The sequence below is a fragment of the Bos taurus genome, chromosome 16 (genome assembly GCF_002263795.3).
Source record: "Bos taurus isolate L1 Dominette 01449 registration number 42190680 breed Hereford chromosome 16, ARS-UCD2.0, whole genome shotgun sequence".
Lineage (NCBI taxonomy): Eukaryota > Metazoa > Chordata > Mammalia > Artiodactyla > Bovidae > Bos > Bos taurus.
Genome location: NC_037343.1, coordinates 13,119,458 through 13,138,391, shown reverse-complemented (window position 1 = coordinate 13,138,391; position 18,934 = coordinate 13,119,458). Strand labels below are relative to the sequence as shown.

At 37.0% G+C, this 18,934-nt stretch overlaps 1 protein-coding gene across 2 annotated transcripts in view; it reads left to right on the top strand.

The window, feature by feature from the left end:
* The window catches only part of RGS18 (regulator of G protein signaling 18), a 31,643-nt gene extending 13,053 nt beyond the window's left edge, over window positions 1-18,590 (top strand). The window contains exons 3-4 of one of the 2 annotated variants that reach the window (XM_005216776.5): window positions 12,082-12,248; window positions 16,890-18,590. In XM_005216776.5, the coding sequence (XP_005216833.1) occupies window positions 12,082-12,248; window positions 16,890-17,147 (425 nt within the window). In that variant the 3' untranslated portion in view covers window positions 17,148-18,590. The remainder of the gene's footprint in view (window positions 1-12,081; window positions 12,249-16,889) is intronic. The other variant, NM_001192971.1, reaches the window with a different exon arrangement.
* Window positions 18,591-18,934: the final 344 nt, after the last annotated feature.

Genomic DNA, 18,934 nt, shown 5'->3' with positions numbered 1-18,934 from the left:
AACTATCTTTCTAGTCATGTAAATAGAACAGAAAGAAGTTTTCAAGCTGTTGCCAACCAGCAGCCAAATGATGCTTATTCAGCCTCTTTTCTAAAGTCATCAGCCTGGGGCTCCAGCTTTACCCGAAGTCTTGAAAGGTTGCTGCTGTAATGGTAGTTTTCAAAAATTAAAGGAATGTAATCATCCACAATAATAATGACTCAAACTGCTTTTTCAGACATTCAGGTACTGAGCTTCAGACAGAGAAAGGAATTGTGGAAAGGAAAATCAAATCAGAACACACTAAAGAATCACAGACCCTATAAATGCTAATGGGTCACCAAGCCAGGATAGAACCCGCACATTTGACCCCCTGTGTTCACTTTAACAGCTATTTTTGGCTTAAAAATAATTAAAACAGAGGTAAATCATTAACTTTACTCTGAAATATACACATTTTTAGGTATCTGGGGAAAATCTATCAAAATGCTTTAAGGAATCATTATCCACTTATATGTCCCTGCTACATTCTGACCAAATCACACTACTCAGCAAGAGAAATAAATTGAAAATCAAACACTAACTGTGCCAGAAAAGTAAGAAAAAGAGTACTTCAATATCACCAACATTGATTGTTCTTCCTTCTTTTCAGTGACTAGAATTTGTTGACTTATCCAGGAAGCGCTTAAGCACTAAGGCCTCCTAAGACAGTTGTGCTTGACTAGGAATTATCTTACTAGCATCTAATCACTGGACAAGCTCTGGGTTGTATGTCAGTCCTGGGATGCCTTCACAAATTCTCATGGAGACTGACCTTTGCCTGTCTTCCTAGTTTTTTCAGTAAAGTTTAGCCACTAACATCTGGTGCTCAGGATCAATTTACTGAGGGAAAGAAACGGCAGACTCCCCCCTTATCCCAGTGCAAACACCAATGGAAGGAGCCATGGAGTAGAAGAGGTCCACATGGCTCCTCCATTACGGTAGTGGTTGGAGAGATCCCATACCTAAGAGGGAACGTCTGTAGGTTGTGTCACTTCTGGCTACTGATTTCTCACGTTAAGTTTCTGGATCTCTAACATAATCAAACAGTTGCTTTCAACATTAAAAAAGTGCTTCATGCCAAAGAGGACAAGTTCCAGATATAGGAGAAATACATGGTGATATATAACACATGATTTGAAGACTGCATTCCTTTCCTGTGGCTGCTGTAACAAATTATGGCAACTTTAGGGACTTAAAACAACACAAATGTATTATCTTGTAGTTTTGTAGGTCAGGAGTGTAGCATGAACCTCACTAGAAAACAATCAAGGTGTCAGCACACTTTTGTTATTTTCCGAAGGTCTAGCTGAGAATCCCTTTCCTACTCACGTGGGTTCCCGACAGAACTCAGTTCTTTGAAATTTTGGACCAATGTCTCCTTAATCCTGCTCTAAATTAAGGTCCTCTTCACCTTCTGGGAGCCATCACATTCTTTGGCTTGGGAACATCTTCTTCCATCCTAAAGGGCAGTGGCAGTGCTTCTTATACTGTACCTCCCTGGTCCACTTTTCTGCCCCCCTCTTCTACTTTTTTTTTTTTTTTAATTAATTTTATTTTATTTTTAAACTTTACATAATTGTATTAGTTTTGCCAAATATCAAAATGAATCCACCACAGGTATACATGTGTTCCCCATCCTGAACCCTCCTCCCTCCCCTCTTCTACTTTTAAGGATTGAATGATTAGGTTGGGTCTGCCTGGATAATTCATGATAATTCCCCTCTTTCAAGGTCCTTAATCTTAATCAATTAGCAAAGCGTTTTCTCCACAGTAAGGTAACATATTCACAGGTTCTGAGAATTAGGGCATGGACTTCTTGGAGGACCTTCGCTCTACCTCTGACAGAAAATGTAGCCTTCTTGAAAAAGTTACACTTCTACAATACGTTTGTTTGAAAAGTGAGATCTGGGACAATTGTATTTATATGAATATCAGTTTCCTCAGCTATGTAAATGAACGTAGGATATATTCCAGACATCTGTTGTAAATACTAAATGTAGTCATGCATATAAACAGCACTCAGCCCTCAAAACCTCTGAACATGTTATAAATGCAAACCCTTTTAGCTATCGCCATAATTCTACCATATCCATTTTTCTTGCTTCACTCTGTATGGAACTTATTATATTACAAATAACCACGGACCATGAAGAATACTTCTAGAGACCAATGAATAGAAGAAATGAATACAAGTTGAGAATGAATTGAGTAGACAAAGAAAGCTATCATTTACTTCACAATTTTTTTAGCCTTAATGCTAGAATATATGCTTCTCCCTCTTTAAATTGCTGAATTTGACTATAATGTTTTGTTCAGAATCTTTATGACTATGATCATGGGTCTATAATTTTCTTTTCCTTTCTTAATTTTTATTTCTGGGGTGGTATTCATGTTATAATTTTAAGTTTTGGTATTAAAAGTTATTCTCTCCTCTTAAAATAAGAAGGAAATTATTCATCCCTCCACTGTTTTCTGGAAGATTATAATATTTTTTTTCTTACATTTGTGATGAAATTCACCAAATCTGGGCCCAAAGATTGTTTTTGAGGGGGAAGGGACAGATCTTTATTATAAAGATCTATTTATTAATTAGAGCTGCAGATTTTCCACTTCACTGTCAGTTTGGATAGGTATTTTTTAAATAATATTCCCATTTTAAATTACATTTATTGACATAAAATCATTCATAATAATTACTGTCTTTGTAATATCTCTAAGATTCTGTGATAATACCACTCATTTGCTTCCTACTATTAAACAGCCTCACTTGGGGTTCTGTTTTGAAAGAACTTTCAGCATTGTAAATTTTCTCTGTGCTTTGTTTTCTTTTATATAGACTTCTGCTATGTTTTTATGAATTTTTCCTTCTACTTATGGAGGTCTTAATCTGCTTTTGGTTTTCAAGCTTCTTAAAGTAGAAACTTGGACCATATTTGTTAGTAAAGGACAGCATTTTATGCAGTAAATTTCCCTATAAATACAGTTTAAACTGTATTCCACAAATTTTGATGTGCTGTATTTTTATAATAATTCAATAGTTTCTAATTTCTCTTGTGATTTCTACTTTGACCTATAAATTATTTACATGTATCATTTTATTCCAAATATTTGGGGACTTTTATAGTTATGTTACTAGTTGATTTTGATTAAAACCCTTATGGGCAAAGGACATACTTTGTAAGATATCAATTTTTTGAAGTTTATTTAAATTCATTTTATATCCTAGCTTGTTTTCCATCTTGGATAATCTTCCTCATTTATTTGAAAAGATGTTGTATAGTTGTCAGTTAGGTCAATTTAGTTGATAATGTTCAGGTTTTATATATTCTCATTGACATTCTACTTGTTCTATAAATTTATGGGTAGATAAAATTAAAATCTATATCTCTAATTGTGAAAATTTCCTACTACCCTTAGATTAAATAATTTCTACCTACTTTTCTTCTGGGTCTACTGATCTTTTCAGGTAGTCTTTAATCTGTTATCACACCCATCCCATGAATTTTTTCCTTCATATATTTTCCATTTTAGTTCTATAATTTCCACTTGATTGTTTTCTATATAAGTTTAATTTCTCTGCTGCATTTTGCATCTATCCACTGATTGTGTCTTTTTTAAACTTTACATTCTTCAACATATTAATAATAGCTTTTATAACATCCTAAGTCCAATATCCAAATTTGAGATACTTTGTGGTCAATTTCTCTTGACTATTTTTGTTATTAATAATAGGCCACATTAGATATTACTTGCATTCCTAATAAATATTTATCGCATATGAGCAAGGAGGAAGGTATAGGAGTTTAGATTATGCTGTCTTAGATTATGCTGTTAGATTATTTTTCTGATTAAATCACTGGTGGGTCCCCTTGATTATTTCTGATCAGATAGATCTTTAGAACCAATCTCTTTCCAATGTATATTAGTTTGAGGACAAAGACTTTGCCTTTAGGCAAAGTATTTAGACAAAAACATGACCTTTGTGGGGTGTCTCCATTATGGCTGGGTCAGAATTCTAGCCTCCCATACCTACACAAATTCCTGATCTCCATTCACCTTTCAGCCGCTACACTCTTCTGGGCTTCACAGAGTTTACCCTGCCCATGCACAGTGTGACCCTCAGCCAAGAATCGGCAGAGAACCTGCATGTAGACGTCCAGGAACCCTTTGCAGATTTCTTTTTTTTTTTTTTTTTTTCCTTACTAGCTTGACCGACCCATAAATTCCAAACATATTATGACCCCCAAACTCATTTCTGCCTCCTCAACAAGATTTTTAACTTTGTTGAGCTCCATCTGCATCCACTCCAGCTTTATATGTACTCTCAGGTAAAAAGGCAGAGCAAAACTATAGGTCACTTCATATGTTTCTCTTCTCATACTGCTCCCAGGCCTTGTTGCCAGTTACACTCTGTGAAAATGACTGTTTTGATATTTTGTCTAGTTTTATTGCTCAGTTCAGTTCAGTTCAGTCCAGTCACTCAGTTGTGTCTGACTCTTTGCAACCCCATGGACCGCAGCATGCCAGGCTTCCCTGTCCATCACCAATTCCCGGAGTTTACTCAAACTCATGTCCATTGAGTTGGTGATGCCATCCATAAGTGTTATGGTTATATGCTGTCAAAAGGCAAATTTGATTCTTTTTACTCTATTATGGCCCTCTTTATTTTTATAGTTTGAATGCAATATCTCTTTCTATTTAAGGTGAGACTCTAGTTTAAAAATCAAAGCAAGGATTTTGTCTACTGGGTACTGAAACAGGAGGGAAGGGGGCAGTGCACAACTTTTGAAAGAACGACAAAGCCTGAGGACACCATGAAAACCAATAAGAATCAAATGCGTCCAAGATGGCAGACAAGTCAACTTCAACTAGACCTTAATCCCTCAATCAGCAAGCTAAATGACACAGCCAGAGGCACCATGACAGTTCCAAGGCACCATCAAAAGACCAAAAAGTGCCAGTGACCCAACTCCTGAAAATCTCCACCCCTTCCCTAAAAGAGTTGGAATAACCCACCCACTCATTCTGTTCAGTTCAGTTACTCAATCATGTCCAATTCTTTAAGACCGCATAGACTGCAGCATGCCAGGCTTCCCTGACCATCACCAACTCCCTGAGCTTGCTCAAATTCATATCCAGCGAGTTGGTGATGCCATCCAACCATCTCATCCTCTGTTGTCCCCTTCTCCTCCTGTCTTCAATCTTTACCAGTATCAGGGTCTTTTCTAATGAGTCAGTTCTCCGCATCCCACTCACTATCCTATGAAATTAGCCAGCCCATAAAAGCTAACCACACCACATTTCACAGGCTCACTCACCCTCTGTGATGGTCTGTGGAGTGTGTTTCTGAACAAATCCACTTCTTACCTATCACTGCGATAAGACAACAAGAACCCAAGTTTCATTACTGTGAGTTTTGGCTGGGTTTGAGTCCCAGCTATGTGAGTTAGAGTCCCAAGCAGGGTTTTGGTCCAGTTCAAATCCTGGCACATGCGTTCAAGTCCCAATATGATGAAACATTTTCAGCACTACTGGATCTCCAAAACCTAGATCAGTGTCCAGGAAATACTTAGCATTCAATAAATATTTTTTTCTCAATAAATTAATGAGTTGCTTGGAGGGAAATTTGGGATGAAAACAAATTTATTTAATAAAATAGTTGACAAAAAAAAATTGGGAATATGCTTATAACCCAGTGATATCCAAAATGGAGTTGTGTACCTCCATGAAGCCTTGTCAACTTATCTGAAGCCACAAAGGCTGGCATTTTCCACAAAAATCTAACCTTGCAGACTTGAATATTAGCATGTTAAGAAGGACCCAATACTCAGTAGAGGCTCGCTTTGGCAAAACTCATGAGGCTGAGGTCCAACTTGATAATATAGATTCAGAAATAAAACTGTCACTGGTAGCCACTTCTCTTCTGTACACTCAAGAAAGGAGCCAAACCGTAATAAGATTTTTGCTTGACAAGCTTGAAATTAGAACATAAATTAAATGTTTAAAGGCATCACGCTAAAATAAGGATTGACTTCTTAAATGAATAGTATATTGTTAATTTCAGATTTTGGGTGTCCATATTTATAATTGGACAAGATTCTTTGTGTTTTTTTGTTTGTTTGTTTGTTTATTGCTGTTTAATGTTTCCTGGCTCTGACAATTTCTTTTAAAAGTATTCTATTTCACTAAATAAACAAAAACATACCCTAGAACTTTTGTATTTTTAATGAAATTTTGTACTTTTCCTTTATATTCAATTATGGCTTATTTCTTTTAGTAAGTAAAAATTGAGTGTTTTCTTCATGCTGGGGATTTTTTTTTTTTTTTTGGCAAATAAGACAAGGATCTTCCTCTCACAAATCTCATAATATAGAATGAGAAACAAAAATAAGCAAGCAACTGCAGCACAATATTTGTTACCCAGTGTACTAGGAAGTCATATATGAAGGACACCCAACCTACCCTTGAGAGACTGGTGAAATCTTTCCAGATTTAAACTTCAGTGGCTGATACAGACTAACCTGATGAAATCTGATTTGTAAAATTGGAGTAGGAAGGGAAAATGTTTCCAATAGAAGGTAAAGACATGTGGGAACATGGCACATGAGTGGAACTCTAAGTTATTTCACTATGCTTGGAGCTTAAAGTGTGAAAAAGATAGTGGAAAGAGATTAAGGCATTTCTGGGAAATTTTAAACAGTGAAGAAACATATTTAAACTTGTACTCTAGAAAGATATTACTGACTAGAATGTGGATAATAAACTAGGAAAGTGGAGGGTTGGGAGAGAAGGAAGCAAGAGAAGACTGGAGATAGAATCATCAATTATTGACAGGAGGTAGTTAAAATTAGCTATGTAAAAGATGATCCTGATCTGAATAAAGGTAATTCCAGATTGCATTAAAATGAAAAGACAGGTGGACTCTCCTGGTGGTCCAATGGCTGAGAGCCTGTGCTCCCAATGCAGGGGGCCTGGGTTTATTCCCTGGTCAGGGAACTAGATCCCACATACAGCAACTAAGAGTTCTCACATTCAACTAAAGATTTCACATGTCACAACTAAGACCCAGCACAACCAAATAAAATAAATAATTAAATATTTTAAAAGAGAGATGTATGATATATGAAGGAGATAATAAGCTGACAAGATATGATTATCAATTGGGTTGAGAAGAAAAAATGGGGATCTGTGAGGATATCAAGGTTGTGGGTTATGATGTTGAGTTGATGGTGCCATTAAATGGAAACATTCTGGGAAGCTTTGGGGTGAAGATAATGAATTCAGCTGTGATGTGATTATTTTGGTGGGAAATTCAGTGAAGGTGTTTACCAGGTAATATAAGCTTGGAGCTCAGGAAAGAGATCTGAGCTAGAGATGATTTCTGAAAGTCATCACCATATTCATTGTCTTGAAGTGTTGAAATAATTGTCCTGGAAACAGAGTTAAAGGGAAGAATGAAGAAGGATAAATTGAGAAGTATTCAGAAAAGCAATTGTTGTTGTTCAGTCACTAAGTCACATCTGACTCTGCAACCCCATGGACTGAAGCACAGCAGGCTTCCCTGTCCTTCACTCTCTCCCAGAGTTTGCTTAAACTCATGTCTATTGAGTTAAGGATACTATCCAACCATCTCATTCTCTGTCATCCTCTTCTCCTCCTGCCCTCAGTCTTTCCCAGCCTCAGGGTCTTTTCCAAAGAGTCAGCTCTTCGAATCAGGTGGCTAAGGTATTGGAGCTTCAGCTTCAGCATCAGTCCTTCTGGTGAATATTCAGGGTTGATTTCCTTTAGGATCATGACTAACGTAGCTCATGACTGGTTTGATCTCCTTGCTGTCCAAATGACTCTGAAGAAAAGCAATAGTCAGAGGAAAAAGAAGAAACTCAAAAGTGTTAAGTGCCACAGAAAAATTATAAACATATCTTTGTCTGCTGACATAGATGAAGTAATATATGGATTGGAAAGAAACTTTTCCAGTAAATATAACAGTAAGTCATTTTGGTAAAGATTATTTAAATCAAGCATTGAGTAGAAACCACACTTTAGTGTCTAGGGAAGTAAATGAGTGGAGGAGATTAAGAGATCAACTGTACAAAGCTTACTCAAAAGACTGTATTTGCAAGGGGAAAGATATAGATCAGTAGCTGGAGAAAAGCTGAGGTTAAGAGAAAAAATTCTTTTAATGATTTCATATGATGAGATTAAAATTCTTATTTTGATCTAATTAAAATTAAATTTAACTAAAAAAAACTTTATTGTTTTCCAAGATTATTTGTAACACCTTATCTTGCCTGTAGGTGCCAGCAATATGCATAAAATACAGAAGAAGGTAAGAGGGAAAGGAGTTTCAGGGAAAATGTTATAAGAGGAAGATACAGGAGAATAGACTAAGAAAAGGGAAATAGAAATGGAAAGAGGGGACAAAAGGAGATGACTATAAAGAATCCCTGTGAACATCACATTTAACCAGGGAACAAACAATGTTAAGCCAGAGCAGACAATTACATTAAAGTGATTGGATGGTATAAACTAGGAGGTATGCTGTCCTAGAATCCTAGGAAGAAGAATATTTCAAAAAGGAGGATATTGTTATTATCAAATGCTGCCAAGTGAGAAATCCAGACAGAGCTCATGCCTTGTGCAATTTCCTTTTGTAATAACTCACCTGTAAGAGCAGAAAGAGAAATAAGCCACAAGCACATGAGAGTTGGATCACTAGTCTGAGCACTGAAGAATTGATGCTTTCAAATTGTGGTGCTGGATAAGACACTTGAGAGTCCCTTGGACAGCAAGGAGATCAAATCAGTCAATCCTAAAGAAAATCAACCCTGAATATTCACTGGAAGGACTGATGCGGAAGCTCCAATACTTTGGCTACCTGAAGTGAAGAGCTGACTCATTGGAAGAGACCCTGATGCTGGGAAACATTGCAGATAGGAGGAGAAGGGACGACAGAGGATAAGACAGTTGGATCGACTCAACAGACACGAGTTTGAGCAAACTCAGGGAGTGAAGGACAGGGAAGCCTGGCGAGCGGTAGTCCATGGGGTTGTAAAGAGACAGACATGACAGTAACTGAATGAGTGGAGAACAAATCTAAAGAAAGATCACTAAGAATCATTTGTATCCAACTCAAATGTGAATTTCACTGAGAGAATTTATCTGAAAAATCTAAAAGGAACATTTTTACCTTTTATTAATGCTCTTGCAATGAATGCCCTTTTCTCTGTTTCAATACTATATGAATGAACAGCTTCACTTCTCTTATCCCAGAGAAATAAAATCTTAACATGTCTATATTAAAAGATGTGTACATATATGTTAACAGCAACCTTATTGATAATAGCTCCCTAAAACCTTCAATGAAAGGTGGAAGTGAAAGTAACAGTCGCTCAGTTGTGTCCGACTCTTTGTGACCCCATGGACTGTATAGCCTGCCAAGCTCCTCTGTCCACGGAATTCTCCAGGCAAGAATACTGGAGAGGGCAGTCATTCCTTTCTCTAGGGGATCTTTCCAATCCAGGGATATAACCCAGGTCTCCTGCACTGCAGGCAGATTCTTTACTATCTGAGCCACCAGGAAAGCCTTTAATGGTTCAGTGGTAATGATTAAACAAATCTACATCATGGAATACAACACAGCAATGAAAAGTTGGAAATTATTGATATATTGATGTATCTCCAGAGAGTCATGGTAGATGAAAAAAGCCACCCCAAGCAATATATACTACATGATTCATATTTGTGAATTGACCAAATTATTACAATGGAGAACAGATTATTGATTCCTAAAGTTTAAGGAGGGGTTGGATATGGAGAAAATGTGACTGTAACAGTAAAGAAGCAACATGAGATATCCTTTCAATCATGGAAATATTCTGTATCTTAACTATATCAGTATCATTATCCTATTTGTTATATTTTACTACAGTTTTATAAAATGTTATATTGGTGGAAACTGGGTAAAAGGTACATGAGCTCTTTTATCTCTTATGACTACATGTAAATGTATAATTTTTTCAAAGAAGTTAAATGTAAAAAATACCTGTAAGTCAAAAAGACTAGAATATTATAAATAATTGAAAGAGAACTAATTTTAAAGTCAGGCTGTCTTAATGTTGAATTCTGAGTCTGCCACAGCTTTAGCTATGAAGTTTTACTTAATTGAGCTTTGCAAATATTTTAATCATCAAGATCATCAATACCATCATCATAATCACTATCAAAACTCATATTTACTATGTACCAGTTTCTGTTTTAACCACACTTTGTATATTTTGTCACATTTAATTCTCTAAACAGCTCTATCAGGTAGATGCTATCATTATCTTCATTTTAATACTGAGAAACCAAGGTACAGAAAGAAAAACCAATTCATGCAACACGCATAAGATAGTTGCTCAGTCATGTCCAACTCTTTACAACCCCATGGATTGTAGTCCATGGGATTCTCCAGGCCAGAATACTGGAGTGGGTAGCCTTTTCCTTCTCCAGGGGATCTTCCCAACCCAGGGATCGAACCCAGGTCTCCCGCATTGCGGGTGGATTCTTTACCAGCTGAGCCACAAGACAACATCATATAGTCACTAGCTGAACAAGAACTTGAACCCTAGCAGTCTTCCATAAGACTTGATACTTGCCCCTAACATTCATGGGGCACAGGACAAAAGTGAAAATGGAGGTCCAATACTATATTTCTAGATTCTTAACCATTATAGATCAGGCTAATAAACCTTTAAAAAAAAGATATCCTATGCTTCTGTTTTGATATTTGGCAGTTTAATTTTAAGATTCTCATACTCTTCCCAGTTCTACCAAATAGCATGGCCTGCCTTCTTCCACTTTCCACCCATGGTTTGGTGCCACACTGTGAGATGCCTCCTATCACATTTGGGTGAACACCCCAGCATGCAAATTCAAGTCCTGTCCACACCCAAGCCTTGGAGTGTGCATTCCACTGGATCAGGTGCCTTTTGTGGGTGAACTTGGCAAAGAGATCTATGTAAATCCTGGAAACACAAGTCTTTTTACAGATAATTCTAAGGCCCTGAATTTAAGAAGCATAGTGCAGAAGTTGTGATGGTCTCCAGCTGGAATGGCTCCTTGGCTATGTAGACTAACCCTACCACACACAGCCCAGGGAGAGGTATGGCTGAGAGAGTCAGCATGTGTGCGTGCTCAGTCATGTCCGAGTCTTTGCAAGCCCATGGGCCGTAGCCCACCAAACTCCTTTGTCCATTGGTTCCCCAGGCAACAATACTGGAGTGGATGGTCATTTCCTTCTCCAGGGAATTTTCCCTATCCAGGGATTCAACCCCTATCTCCTACATTGGCAGGTCAATTCTTTACCACTGAGCCACCAGGAAAGCCCAAAGGTCCCTGTTTCTCATGTCTAAGTATGATACTGGTCTTATTTCAACAGAAATGGTACTTCTTTTTCATAGTTGTAAAGAAATCAGCTAATTGATACATGGTCTATCATTTGAAAAGACTCTGATGCTGGGAAAGATTGAGGACAGGAGGAAAAGGGGGATACAGAGGATGAGATAGTCGGATGGCATCATTGACTCAATGGACATGAGTTTGAGCAAACTCTGGGAGATAGTGAAGGACAGGGAAGCCTAGCATGCTGCAGTCCATGGGGTCTCAAACAGTCAGTCATGACTGAACAACTGAACAACAACTCTCATATATACTGTACAAGATGTGTGTAATGAAGAAAGTGAAAGTGTTAGTCACTCAGTCTTGTCCTACTATTTGTGACCCCATAGATCCTACAGGTTTCTCTATCCATGGAATTCTCCAGACAAGAATATTGGAATGGGTAGCCATTCCCTTCTCTAGGGGATCTTCCTGACCCAGGGATCAAAACCAGGTCTTCTGCATTGCAGACAGATTCTTTGAGCCACCAGGGAAGACCAAGATGTGTGCTACTGCCCTGAATCAGAGAGAAGACAGCACACCTCTTCTGCTAACATTCATGGTTAAACTTTAATATAAAGTAATATGTTTTCTCAAAATGAATATCTTATAGTTAAAATATGTCACATCTTTTCTTGGTAGATGGACTGGAGACTTTTACCAGATTTCTTAAAACTGAATTCAGTGAGGAAAACATTGAATTTTGGATAGCCTGTGAAGATTTCAAGAAGAGCAAAGACCCTCAACAAATAATCCGTAAAGCAAAAGCAATATATGAGAAATTTATACAGAATGATGCCCCACAAGAGGTAAAGATGATTGTAAAACTGTACATTTGTTTGAAAATTTTTTGAGAAAATATGACTTCATCAAATCAGTATTGCTGTACATTCTACCAGAAAGGTCAGAATTTTGTTGAAACAAAAATGGTGTCTCTTTATAAGCCTACCTCATTTTATTGCCCTTCACTTTTACTGCATTTTGCAGATACTGTGCTAAATTAAAGGTTTGTGACAGCCCTGCCTTGAGCATATCTATCAGTGCCATTTTTCCAACAGTATTGGCTCATCTCCTGTCTCTGTGTCACATTTTGATAATTTTTGCAATATTTCTTGCTTTTGCATCATTATGCTTATTATGGCGATTTGTGATGTGTTCCTTGATATTACTACTACGACTTACTGAAGGCTCAGATGATGGTTAGCCTTTTTTTAGAAATAAGGCATTTTTAATTAAGGTATGTAGATTGTATTTTCAGTCATAATTCTACTGCACATTTAGACTATCACGTAAACATAACTTTTTTATGCACTGGGAAACCAAAAAATTGTGTGACTTGCTTTACTGAGATATTCTCTTTATTGAGGTAATCTGGAAGGGAACCTGAAACATCTCTGAGATATGCTTGTATATAGGTTTCTACATACAAACAGAATGCATTATAAGACAATTAAAAAATAAAAATAAAGATATTGCCATGGAAGGAAAGGTATAATAGACATTACTTCTTGAGATATTTTTATTCTAGACTGAGTGAATATAATTAATTGCAACATTAAGATTCATTTGTTTATAATACTAATCACAGCACAAGTAACCTCTTGTAGAAACTAAACATTTTTACATGTGGTGAAGATAAGAGAAATCAAGAAGCAGGTATCATATACTATTTTAATGTTAGCTCACCTACCTGTACAAAGTTTAAGTTGCCCCATAATTATCATCCCCATACCTTAAGATAAATGAAAAGAAAATTTCATAATAGAAAGATAAGCTAAACCTAATGTGGTAATGAATTCAATTGAAAAAGCAATTGTGATTTTTTTCTTTTTTTGATTGCAAGCTCAAATGAGGTAACTGTATGAGGTAACTGTATGAAAGAATTACTAAAATAGCTAATAAACTAGCAAGTATTACTTGATTATCCTTGATTATGAATTAGAGGTTCTATATTTCTAGTATGTGCTCAATAAATAGAGTCTTTGCACTGAAAGAGAACTTGTAGTCTGTCACTGCTAAGATTTCTGTTTGACTATAAATTGATATTGTTCACAAAGTAGCATTGCCTGTGTAGATATCATTTTGCATGAAACAACACTTATTTTCCTAGTTTCAGTGTATTTCACTCTGTTTTGTATTTCAATGTATTATCCTGTTTTACCCAAGGCCAGACTTATACACAGGTAAACAAAAGCAGGGCTTCCCAGGTGGCGCAGTGGTAAAGAATCTGCTGCCAATGCAGAAGATGCAAGACACTCAAGTTTGATCCCTGGGTTCAGAAGATCCCTTTGAGGAGGAGGTGGCAACCTGCTCCAATATTCTTGCTTGGGAAATCCCATAGGCAGAAGACCCTGGCGGGCTACAGTCCATGGGGTCTTAAAAGAACGGGACAGGATTGAGTGACTGAGCATGCATACATGCAAACAAAGGCAGCTGGTTATGTGCTGTTACCCATCAAGCAAAAGGAAGAAACCTACCTGAAAACTAAAAATTTACCACCAAATATGTCATCAGTGCTTTGATAAAAAACCTTAAAGATTTTATGCCTTTAAAAGATAGGCAAGGATTCTTCAATATCTGCAAATCAATCAATGTAATACACCACATTAAATTGAAAAATAAAAACCATATGATTATCTTAATAGATGCAGAGAAAGCCTTTGACAAAATTCAACATCCATTTATGATAAAAACTCTCCAGAAAGCAGGAATAGAAGGAACATACCTCAACATAATAAAAACTATATATGATAAACCCACAGCAAACATTATCCTCAATGGCGAAAAATTGAAAGCATTTCCTCTGAAGTCAGGAACAAGACAAGGGTGCCCACTTTCACCATTACTATTCAACATAGTTTTGGAAGTTTTGGCCACAGCAATCAGAGCAGAAAAATAAATAAAGGAATTCAAATTGGAAAGGAGGAAGTAAAACTCTCACTGTTTGCAGATGACATGATCCTCTACATAGAAAACCCTAAAGACTCCACCAGAAAATTACTAGAACTAATCAATGACTATAGTAAAGTTGCAGGATATAAAATCAACACACAGAAATCCCTTGCATTCCTATACACTAATAATGAGAAACTAGAAAGAGAAATTAAGGAAACAATTCCATTCACCATTGCAATGAAAAGAATAAAATACTTAGGAATATATCTCCCTAAAGAAACTAAAGACCTATATATAGAAAACTATAAAACACTGGTGAAAGAAATCAAAGAGGACACTAATAGATGGAGAAATATACCATGTTCATGGATTGGAAGAATAAATATAGTGAAAATGAGTTATACTACCCAAAGCAATTTATAGATTCAATGCAATCCCTATCAAGCTACCAACAGTATTCTTCACAGAGCTAGAACAAATAATTTCACAATTTGTATGGAAATACAAAAAACCTCAAATAGCCAAAGCTATCTTGAGAAAGAAGAATGGAACGGGAGGAATCAACCTGCCTGACTTCAGGCTCTACTACAAAGCCACAGTCATCAAGACAGTATGGTACTGGCACAAAGACAGAAATATAGATCAATGGAACAAAATAGAAAGCCCAGAGATAAATCCACGCACCTATGGACACCTTATCTTTGACAAAGGAGGCAAGAATATACAATGGATTAAAGACAATCTCTTTAACAAGTGGTGCTGGGAAAACTGGTCAACCACTTGTAAAAGAATGAAACTAGAACACTTTCTAACACCATACACAAAAATAAACTCAAAATGGATTAAAGATCTAAACGTAAGACCAGAAACTATAAAACTCCTAGAGGAGAACATAGGCAAAACACTCTCTGACATACATCACAGCAGGATCCTCTATGACCCACCTCCCAGAATATTGGAAATAAAAGCAAAAATAAACAAATGGGACCTCATTAAAATTAAAAGCTTCTGCACAACAAAGGAAACTATAAGCAAGGTGAAAAGACAGCCTTCAGAATGGGAGAAAATAATAGCAAATGAAGCAACAGACAAACAACTAATCTCAAAAATATACCAGCAACTCCTACAGCTCAACTCCAGAACAATAAATGACCCAATAAAAAAATGGGACAAAGAACTAAATAGACATTTCTCCAAAGGCATACAGATGGCTAATAAACACATGAAAAGATGCTCAACATCACTCATTATCAGAGAAATGCAAATTAAAACCATTATGAGGTACCATTTCACGCCAGTCAGAATGGCTGCAATCCAAGTCTACAAGCAATAAATGCTGGAGAGGGTGTGGAGAAAAGGGAACCCTCTTACACTGTTGGTGGGAATGCAAACTAGTACAGCCACTATGGAGAACAGTGTGGAGATTCCTTAAAAAACTGGAAATAGAACTGTCTTATGATCCAGCAATCCCACTGCTGGGCATACACACTGAGGAAACCAGAAGGGAAAGAGACACGTGTACCCCAATGTTCATCGCAGCACTGTTTATAATAGCCAGGACATGGAAGCAACCTAGATGCCCATCAGCAAATGAATGGATAAGAAAGCTGTGGTACATATACATAATGGAGTATTACTCAGCCATGAAAAAGAATACATTTGAATCAGTTCTAATGAGGTGGATGAAACTGGAGCCTATTATACAGAGTGAAGTAAGCCAGAAAGAAAAACACCAATACAGTATACTAACGCATATATATGGAATTTAGAAAGATGGTAACAATAACCCTGTATACAAGACAGCAAAGAGACCCTGATGTATAGAACAGTCCTTTGGACTCCGTGGGAGAGGGAGAGGGTGGGATGATTTGGGAGAATGGCATTGAAATATGTATAATATCATATATGAAACGAGTCGCCAGTCCAGGTTCGATGCAGGATACTGGATGCTTAGGGCTGGTGCACTGGGACGACCCAGACGGATGGTATGGGGAGGGAGGAAGGAGGAGGGTTCAGGATGGGGAGCACATGTATACCTGTTGCAGATTCATTTTGATATATGGCAAAACCAATACAATATTGTAAAGTTAAATAAAATAAAACTTTAAAAAAAGATAGGCATTTTCAACACACATATACTTATAGGTGTATAATAAAATGAAAAAAGCATTGAAATATAGCAAAAGCTTCACGTTGAAATCCCAAATATGTCCTAAACACACTGTTAAACTTCACACAAAATAATTTAATTTCTACAAAGTTTAGTTTCCATTTTGAAAATGAGTTGAATCTAATGATCTCTCGGGTATGTACCAGTTCAATGGGCCATGATGCTAGCAGAGACAGAAAGAACAGGCTCACAGGAAGAGAAGAGCCAGATGAAATGACAGTCCAGAATGAATCACTGGATCCCTAGGCCCACAACAGGAAACTCACCTGGTATCCAAGCGCAGTTTGCCCCCTCTGACCTGGAATCAGTCCTGTACTTTTGTTTCTCAAGGTGTTTACTTAAGGAGACTGACTATAATTACCATTTTGTTGTTATTATTATCCAGGTTAACCTTGATTTTCACACCAAAGAAATCATCTCCAAGAGCATCACCCAACCCACCCTCCAGAGTTTTGATGTTGCCCAAAGCAGAGTATATCAGCTCATGGAACAAGACAGTTACATGCGTTTTCTGAAATCTGACATCTATTTAGACTTGACAAAAGGAAGATCACAGAGACCAACAAATCTGAGAAGACGATCGCGTTCATTTACCTACAATGAATTCCAGGATGCAAAGTCAGATGTTGCCATTTGGTTATAAAGAAAATTATTTTTGCTCATTTTATTCGTAAGCTTGTTCATTTGCTTCTAAGATACAGCATGTTTATGTTAACAAATGGGTACATCTTTTAAAATAAGTGTGTCATTTGAAAAGATTTTAAAAATGCAAATCAAAACTGTTATTTGTCTAACAATACCTAATGTATCTGCCAAGATATTCTGTAAAAGCTTCCATTTGACTTCATTTCATTCATAGTCAGAAAGCTCCTTAATTAAAAGGCAGTAAGGAAATAAAAACAGTGTTGTACAAGATTGTAAAGTTAAGTAAAGGTTAAGCTTTTGCAAAATTGTCAACAGATTGGCCAATTATCTAGTTTGAAATTTTTTCTAGATGCAGACTGTACAATGCTCAGATAGACATGTATTTGGACATTTTCTATAATGATGAAAGTTCTCTATGGCTTGATTATAGAAAGTATAGCAGCAATCCAGTTCTCATAATGAGAGAGGGTGACCATTTGTTCTTGGTTTACTAACCCTGGCTCTTGAATAGCAATCTATCACCTCTAGTTATAAACCAGCACCAGAAACTTTTGGGAGGATACATTCATCTCTACAGAACTTCCAGATCGTACGTAACCTAGGTTGATCACTGATAATGTGATCCACATTTGGGCTCCTTCCAAAGTGAGCATAAACTCACCCAGTCACACAGAGCCACCACTGCTGGTCACAGAAACATGACCAGATGATGCAATGGCTCCAGGGAGGAGCATCTTCTCATCTGTGGGGGGAACTTGCCACTGAAACAGTGGGTAGTCCGTCATTTCAATAATGACCAAAAGAGGTTTATGCCCTAAGTGAGCCTTCATTTTTGGAATGAGAAGAAATAAAAAAGCAAGGAGTCCAAGGCCCTGGGAACTCAGGCATCTGCCACATTGGCTTATATTCAGAAAGTGTTCTTCCACTGATCATGTTCTTATTCCAAATCTTATCTCACTGAATAATTTAATACTATATTACTCAAATAAGATGATGCTAATTGTTACATATTTCTCTTCCTATAAATGTGTTTTGCATGGTCTGTAAATGTTGGTATTTAAAGATGCCATATATTTGGTTTTGGCAAATGTTATTTTAGTTGAACTGTAGAATGTAAATCTGTATATCACCTATGCTGCTGCTGCTGCTAAGTCGCTTCAGTCATGTCCGACTCTGCGACCCCATAGACGGCAGCCCACCAGGCTTCCCCGTCCCTGGGATTCTCCAGGCAAGAACACTGGAGTGGGTTGCCATTTCCTTCTCCAATGCATGAAAGTGAAAAGTCAAAGTGAAGTCACTCAGTCGTGTCCGACGCTAGTGACCCCCTGGACTGCAGCCTACCAGGCTCCTCCGTCCATGGGATTCTCCAGGCAGAAGTACTGGAGTGGGGTGCCATTGCCTTCTCCGATATCACCTATAGAAATAAATATTTTTTAATTTCTTCACTTGTCCAGTTAATGTTTATTTGGTCACTAAATGCTCTCACTGATTATTGATTATCCTTCCTGTCATCAAATTAGACAAAGGCATATTTTCTTATTTTAGAATGATACTGGAGTAGAAATTATTAATTGAGGTGTTTTGTCACTGATCTTAATGCTAATATCAACTCCCAGTATTGTGAATATGAAAACAAGGCATTATGCATTTCAAAGATCAACTAAGAAAATTATTTTTCTATTTTTTCTGTGGTTGATTGATATTTTCTTTGTTTACAGCAGTCTCTTTTCAAAGAGTTTGATTACTTTATGCATAGATTTAAGACTGTATACAGGCTTTCTGATC